At 43.2% G+C, this 8585-nt stretch overlaps 1 protein-coding gene across 1 annotated transcript; it reads left to right on the top strand.

Annotated features, from left to right (window-relative positions):
* The first annotated feature begins 1449 nt into the window (after nt 1-1449).
* LOC103359887 (probable G-protein coupled receptor 22) lies at nt 1450-2997 on the top strand. The gene has a single exon (XM_008285450.1). It carries the CDS (start codon nt 1450-1452, stop codon nt 2995-2997), a length of 1548 nt encoding a protein of 515 aa, XP_008283672.1.
* Nucleotides 2998-8585: the final 5588 nt, after the last annotated feature.

Raw genomic sequence — 8585 nt, forward strand, 5'->3', positions numbered from 1 at the left:
TTGTATCTTCCTATCAGTTGCACTCAGGGAACAAGGTCAATTTAACATTACATGTACTAACATTAGCTAGTGTTGAATTCTAGTGGACTAAGTTACCTACTGTACTTGTAACAAAAGCACACAGGCAACATACACTTGTTTGGAGCCATTAGTTTCTGACTGTGCCACCAGATGGTGATGAGAGGGGCCAGTGACTGAGATAGTTGGTTTTGCACAATTACCTAGTGATCAATTATCTGTGAATCCCTGTTGTCTCTGACGAAAGTTTGTAAAAGTGGAAACTTGTCACTGCAGAGGCGGGTGTTGCTGTGATCTTCAGTTCTCTATTAGGAAATTTGAACGAGGAGACTAAGTAGTTCTGCAAATTCTGATACCCAAGGAGGATTAATTTACTGGACGAAGGCATAGCTAGCTAGCAAACTGTTGGCTGCACTCACTGATGCCAAAGCACTCCACTTTTTATGGCCATAGTAATGTAAAGTAGGCCTTCAGTGCATTATCAAGCCATAATTTCTGGCCCTTCCAAAAAAATCCACAAAAAAAAGTTAGTGGCCTAACACTACATTTCAGTACAACATAGTTCAGTCTTCAGACATGTTTTCAGTGATTATTTTCAGACATGTATCATGTGTAGAAGGAAATCTTTGAACTCTGTTCCACAGACTTTAACCCTTCAGATGAAACACTGATGCTAAAGTGAATTAACTTATGTCATTGACAGTTTGGCCAAGACCTTGAAGCACTTTATAAATATGCTTCTTTGGCACAAAAGCTTTTTTAAAAGTAATTGTATGGTGTGCTACCGTCAGCAGAAATCATAACCAATTTTGTGTAAGTTGCTGAATGTGTTGTTTCAACTGATACAATGAAGGCAGCTGATTGCTTGAAGGTCTGATTACTTAGCTTTGTTCAATTTGGTCATCCCCTGAGCTCCAGTACACATTAGTGATGGCCTATTGTGACGGCCTGCAGCTCTGACAGCTTGTGTGCACGCCTCAAACTGTGACTGAGCCAAAATGGTAATCAGTGATACCAACAGGAGACCAACTGAAGGATGGAGTGATGCATAATGCAGCGGCTACTCATTCTACAGATGCTGGGGTTGACATATGCCAATATTAGATAGATAGATGAATAGATAGATAGATAGATAGATAGATAGATAGATGGATGGATTATCTTTTTTGGTCGAACATGGATAGGTTATGATCTCTGCGTTATTTTCTGTCCAAAGCTATGTTGAGATCTGTGACATGCGATGAGAGAGAATAATGTGTTTTGATTCTCTGTTCCACAGTTCATTTCTCATCTGTCTGCATTGTGTTTCTGTCTCCGCAGCGCTGTCACCAAGCTGTTATTCATCCCCGCATCATGGAGGCTCAGCCTGGTGCATCATGGGAGCTCATCAACAGTGTGACAGATACAATATATGAGGACTGAGAGGTCGTCATGGAGACTGGCAGCTACACCTCAAGCCCAGCCACCACCAACTGGATCGGGACGACGGCTGACCTGGAGGGAATGGACGTCCTTCAGGAGCACGGAGGAGGGGGCTCATCCAGCACTCCCGCGTCCTGGTACATGCCATACTCGCTGGGCTTCCAGGTGTCACTCACTGCCTTCCTCATGCTGGAGCTGGTGTTGGGTTTCAGCAGCAACCTGACTGTGCTGGTGCTGTACTGCTCTCAATCCAACCTGGTGGACTCAGTGAGCAACATGGTGACCGTCAACCTGCACGTGCTCGATGTGGTGGTATGTGTGCTGTGCGTGCCCCTCACTCTAGTGGTCGTCCTCCTGCCCCCAGGACCAAACCTGGCCCTGCTTTGCTGCTTCCATGAGGCCTGCGTCACATTTGCCAGCATTGCCACGGCCATCAACATCCTGGTTATCAGCTTGGACCGTTACGACATCTCAGTGCGACCGGCCAACAGGCTGCTGACGACACGTAGAGCAGCGCTGCTCCTCACTGCTGTCTGGGTCACCTCGGTTGCTGTGTTTTTCATCCCATTCTTGGAGACGCAGTGGTCAAGCGGAGAAGGAGCTGAGGACACAGGGCAGGTGACACCCTTGTCTTTGCCCTCATATGACGTCAGTGCCACGGTGGTGCCAGCATGGCGTAACCAGACTCTCCTGTGTGTTGGCGGTCAGGGCTTTCACACAGGCCTGGGTATATATTACCATCTTATCCTACAGGTACCCATCTTCTTCACTACTGTGGCAGTCATGTTGTTTACCTACTCCAGAATACTGAGAGCTTTAAACATTCGCATTGGCTCCCACATGAAGAAGGGTCAGCGTTTCAGGAGTCCGTCCTGCAGGGGGCGCCACAAGAGACAGAAAAAGAGTAAGGCAGGACTTAAAGTGAATGATGGCGGGGAGGCAGGAGGGGAGCAGTGCACCATAGATGGCACCAAACAGCTCAATCATCCTCCCCTCATCCCTTCCCCATCCCCCACCCCTACAGCTACCTCCCCCCCTGCTCTGTCCTCTTCTGCTCCACTTGTCACCCCTGATATGGGTGCTGCCACCCCCATGCCGGCCACGGTGGGCGTCCAGGCGTCTGTGTCCGCCATCATCGCTCTGCGTCGGGCAGTTAGACGACACCGGGATCGACGAGAGCGCCAGAGGCGAGTGTTCAGGATGTCCCTCATCATCATCACGACCTTTTTGGGCTGCTGGGCTCCCCTCTCTGTGACCAACGTGCTGATCCTGGGCATTGGACCCACTGATGTCCTGGTCAGCCTGCGCTTCTGGTTTCTAGCCTTGGCTTACGGCACCACTGTCTCCCACCCTCTTCTCTATGCTTTCACCAGACAGAAACTGCGCCGTGCCCTCCGTGCCAAGGTTAAGAAGAGGGTGGTGTCGCTGCTCCAAGTAGACCCCTCACCAGGGGGCACCGTGATACACAACTCCTGGGTGGAGAACAGAAAAACCAGCCGGCAGGTGCGACTAGAAGCCAGCGAAGGCACTGACCGCTGCCTGGCAGAGGCCCTGTGAGACAGAAACACATGGGCCAGCATCGTATAATTAAAAACCAGAAGAGAGTCACAGGTGTGTTCCATTATGAAACTCACTGATGCGAGAAGCCGGTGTAAGAAATGTGAAAAACACATTTCCTCCTCTGGGAGATTTTTTCATGTAACCACCAGCAGCGAGCCTGTACTAAACACAACTAACATTCACCTCAGGCAGCAGCAGACGCAGGTTGTTGTCATTGCGGTGCGCACAGCTGCTGCATCTCAACAAAACCATACAACAGACAGGTGTACATATTTTGCACTCTGTGAAACACTGAAGTCTATTTACATACAGAGATGTGCGATTGAGCATTCTCATGGTGGTGCTTACATAACTGCTCCAAAGAATGTGTTTAGCCAGCAGAAGATATGATCAGCCTCCCACTCAAAGGCTCCAAGGCAGCTTTTTAAAAATGTTGATACACTTCAAACACACAAAAAAAACTCTTTGAATGTATTTAATATAGTCTCTGCCTTAATTCTGCTCTGAATGAAACACGTTGGATTTTTATGAACACAGTGACTGCCACATGAGATACGATGAGGAGGTGTAAACGTATTAGGGTCGGAGAGAAGGTGGGGGACAAGTCAGAGGACAATTAAAGTGTGAAATATTAAATACACCTTCGCTTTAGCTTTAGTACTTATACAGTCAAATGCTACAGTATTTACACAAGATTTTGCAACACTCCTTGATATAAATGAGCTCTTTTGCAGCCCCAGTTTGCATCAAATGGTGTAATAGATTATCTGGCATTGTTGGTTAGCTGTTCCCCGTTGTCATCTTTTTATGTTTAGATTAATTTTAAACGTGACAAGTCTTCACATCTGACTCTTGAGAAGATCTCCCTAAATCATCACAACTCATGTTTTAAATAGTTAAAAAGACACCTGTCTTTGGATTCATTGACAGAAATGTGGGTGAAGTCAACTGGCCTAAGTGGCGAGTGGGATGACACCGTCAAATTGAAAAAAACTAACAAGACACTTCGCCAATATAATCCAATATAGGACCATCAAAAACCTCGAAATTAACTGTGGAGTTTAGTTAACTTTTCACAACAAAAACTCAAAGCTCCATAAAAATTCATGCTTATTGCCGGTCTGTTGATTTGGATTGCTTTACACTTTACACTTTCCCTGTGGCTCAGTTTGGGGGTTTGCAAAATGCATGTGATGCTCCTTTGACAGAACATTTGTGTACATGATGTAAATACTGATCACATGTGAAACCTTCACTTTGGTCTGTGTGTGATTATAGACTGAATTTTCTTGGTTAGAAGAGTGTTTCAGTTGCAACTGCCTCATCTCTGTGGCAGCACACGTGGTCCAGTCGGTCAGCTCGTCGTCAGGGTTGTCCAGCAAACACAAGAGAGTAACTGGCGGGATTATTACTAGGACTAGTGTTGTGTTTACTGTTGACTTTGTCCCACCTGCTTGTGTGTTCACTGCTCTAGTGCCGTACTCACACTGGGGCTCACTGCAGAGGCCAAGTGATTTATCACGCACACAATTAATGCATTTCTGAATGTAAACACGTGGAAAATATATATTGTATTGTATGTACACCAAAAATATGCTATCTTTATAGGGTTTCTCCATGGTGTTGTTTTTATGTGAATGTATCACAAAACAGTGAATTACATCAATAAATATAAGCTATTGAGGTCTGAATGTGTTGCCTTTGTTCTTGTTTGTGTGAATTTTGTGAGTTTGTTGAACCCCCAAAATGATGTTTCTAAATTTAAAACGGTCGGGAACTCCTGGCCTCGGGTGTACCTGTGGTAATGGCATTTTTTCCTCTTAAGGAATTTTAGCTTGAGAGAAAGCCTGCTGTTAGGGAAACAACATGAGGACAATGCACAGCTCTGTCCATATAGCTCATGTGATTATTCCCTCCGTAGCTGAAGGGATAACCAGTGACATACAGCTAAAGAACACAATGTCCTCCTGGACACAAGCATTTTTGAAATAATTAATAACACTTCCATTTAACATTTGGTCTGTGTGTTCTGTGTTAAACAAAGACTGCATTTTGCACAATATAGCCTGTCGTGTTTGTGAATGTGTTCTTTTATTACAATGAGAAAGCAACCAATAATATCACGAGTGGGTGGTGGCATTTGTATGTGTTAATTTTAGTCCTGTCTTGCTACAGTTGGCATGATAAAAATCCAACCTCACTGCTGCAGTGGCTGTATACATTATCATATGAGCCCATACTTGACCGTTTCAATGCGTGGCTACGTCCACTATAGGTGCCCTCTGTAGACACTGACCACTGGCAATGCTCATCACATGCTCCTCCCAGTGAGCGCTCTTGTATGCAGTAGCTCAAAAGCTGCCAGCAAGCTGTTTGAAAACTTTACGTGGGCTTTGTGCTTGCGTGGGAGGAAGGCGCAGCAGACCTCCGCAGTATAGAAAAAAAAAAAAGAAAGGCCATCTATGTGGGATGAAGCCTGCATGACAAAGTAGACTAATTCAACAGCACTTAAACCTGGAGAGAACAATCAGGCAGCTGCTAATACTTCTGCTGGTTTCTGTATATTAACATAATTTGGTTCATTTCAAGTAACATGTAAACTCAGTTTTTGTGAAAAAAAAAAAATCAACCATTCAGACCAACAATGACATCGAGCAACACCAACATTGTATCATACAGTATGGCTGAGTTGGTACAGAGAAGATAGAAAAGTCTCATACATGACAACAGGTGCTTTCTCAGTTTTGTGTCAAGTGTGATAAGTCATCATGTTACTACATTCAGACATAAGTGCTTGAGCATGACGAATTACAGCCAAGATTAAACACTGCATGAACAAATTTAATTGGATCCTCATTAGGGACGATCACTTTTCACAGAATCTTTTTCAACAGTTACCTACAGGAAAACAGAGAATGCATTGTTCCACCAAGAAAACATACCAGCGTAAGAAAGACTGAAATTAACATACAGAATAACACAGAGGACAGAGTATTGGGCTGTGAGGACACGTGTACAGAGCTGTGGGACCAGCATCCTGTTGGGAGCAAGGAAAGATAAGCAGAAGCAAGAGTGGAGAGGTTCATGTAAGGTGTCTGCTGAAAGAAACTGGTTTTACAGAGAATTTAAAGAACTGATGCACTAAGCAAAAAGTGTCTCACGGGTGAGGTTCACTCAAGCAAACAGTTAAAACTAGTTTTGCAGCCCCAATGTCGGAACATGCAATTCAGTCAAAGGAAGAGCCAACACATTTGGATACAGGACAGAGGGTCTGCCGGTCTGTAACATAATTTGGATCCACGCTCTCTTGAAAGATAACATTTACACAAGTTACACAACTTCAGACAAGCCCAACGTGTTGTGTTGTTGCTGTGAAAAACATGCTGTGCATATTTCAAATAGACTCTTATCTGTGTTTACATGGCATACATGTGTCTACTAGGCAGTGTGCTGGTTGTACAACAGCAAAGCAATTCCCAGGCTGAATGATAAAATGGTCCATGTAGCACAGACCAGCAGCTGGACGCCCTGCTGTGAGGCATGCAGCATGATGATACTGTACAGTACATTAGAAGCTCATATGGTGATAATACATTAGCTCAGGGACACTGAATCGATGCTCCTGCTGTTCTGAACACTCAGTCCTCCTCTAAACAACAGGACATTATTGGAGTGAGTTTATGATGAACTGTATTGCTGGAATTACAGGTCAAATGACTGGAACTTTTACTAGATAATTAAAACGCCTCCAAATATAAAAATTCAATTCAATTCAATTTTATTTGTATAGCGCATATTTACAACAACACGTCATCTCACAGAGCTAAAAAAAAGAATCCTGCACCTATAGCAGCTCTATTATCGGGGCTGACCTCTCCCCCATCACAGAGTTCTTCCCATCCGGTACAATGTTTGGCAGCATCTTGGTAAGATTCTACACAGCTTCTGTCACAGTCTGTCCCAAACCCAGAAATGCAAACTTCAAAGTTCCATATGGTGAAAATTCCTTTTCATTGTTTTTTGTGGTTCTTGTGAAATATGAGGTGTGGCAATTAAGAAACAGGATGTTGGTTGCTGATCACACGATTCAGCAGCCATACAGTAATGAAGTACATCATACTGATGCCTAACATCTCTACACTGTGTGACAAAAGCAACACTTCAACTGACCTGTTGTGTTTCTTTCACAGGTGGGTTTTTATCTCCAGTCATGTGCCCTCTGTCACACAACGAACCTTGAGCAATGAGCTAACATCAGGTTCTTGGCTAACTTGGGAAAAACTTGAGCAGAAACCCTTGACTTGCTGAAGGATGTGCACAGGGAATAAAAAGTGTCCTGTACACATATCTATGACTGGCATAAGACGTGGAGGATGACCAAAAACCAGGACGTACCTCAACAAGAACTGATGCCAACATGCAGAAGATCAAAGAACACAATTAGTCAATTAAAGTGTTGCTGGTGTTGGGCAGCACTATGATGTATTGCATTACTTTGTGGCTGCTGAATTGTGTGATCAGCAACCAAAATCCTGTTTCTCATGAGACTTCCTGGTTAAATGAAGATAAAATAAAATAAAATAAAAATAAAAAACAGCTCAAACTGTGATTAACTGTGATGCATTCAGTTTGTTCTCCCTGAAGGGGCCAGAAACAGCAGCCACTCACTGGTTTTCAGAGCAGAACTGCCCGTTAAGAACTTTAAACTAGGGTTTACACTGTCGTGGTGAAATGAATCATCTTTGCAATCTTTTTGACAAAAAAAGATAGATACACTGTGGAGGCAAACAAGACTTTGATTAACTTGCTGAAAAGAAGCACAATATGGGACCTTTAGGATGTGAACATTCTAAGGATACAGTCTATAGTGCTAACGTGTACAAGTACAAGGTCAAAAGTCAAGGCTGGTCTTGTAGATGTTTACAAGAGATGTTTGGACCTATTGGACTTCATTATAAAGCTGTATATAGTGTTTTCTTAGCATTGAAGCTGCTGAGTGTCATATGAGTCATTGACAGGCTCTTTTGAATTTCAATTCATAAACCTGTCTCCTCGCCTTTTGTACCTACCATATCCATTATGTGTCTAGGTAAGGATACTGTACAGTTTCTGTTGGCACTTTTTCTTTCACATCAGCGTCTTTCTAATAGTAAATCCAGCAGCACTTTAGGTAGCATGTTTATAATCTTTTTGAGTAGTACAATGTGAATGAAAAGGACATTTTGCAGTATTTATTAAATTACATAACATTTAAGTTAACATAAACCTTTACCATAATTTCAATATAATATGTAGTGTACTGGGCTCTATGTTGAAAATCAAAATAATGCAATAAAATGTACTAATAAATTTGTGAATGCACATTTATGTATCATACCATGCAGTGACAGTGCTCTCAGCATATGACACACAAAACAGTGTAAGAACAGTTTCAGTGTATCCATACATGCATATTAGTAGGTGTTTACTCACTTCTAATTAAGGAAATCCAGACACTATATTAGTAATGAGCATGTATTATTGACAGTGTGGGGAATAATGGGCGCAATTGTCAGAAGGCCCCGTGGTGCATCATATTCTATGCT

Source organism: Stegastes partitus, unplaced genomic scaffold (genome assembly GCF_000690725.1).
Source record: "Stegastes partitus isolate 25-593 unplaced genomic scaffold, Stegastes_partitus-1.0.2 Scaffold402, whole genome shotgun sequence".
NCBI lineage: Eukaryota > Metazoa > Chordata > Actinopteri > Pomacentridae > Stegastes > Stegastes partitus.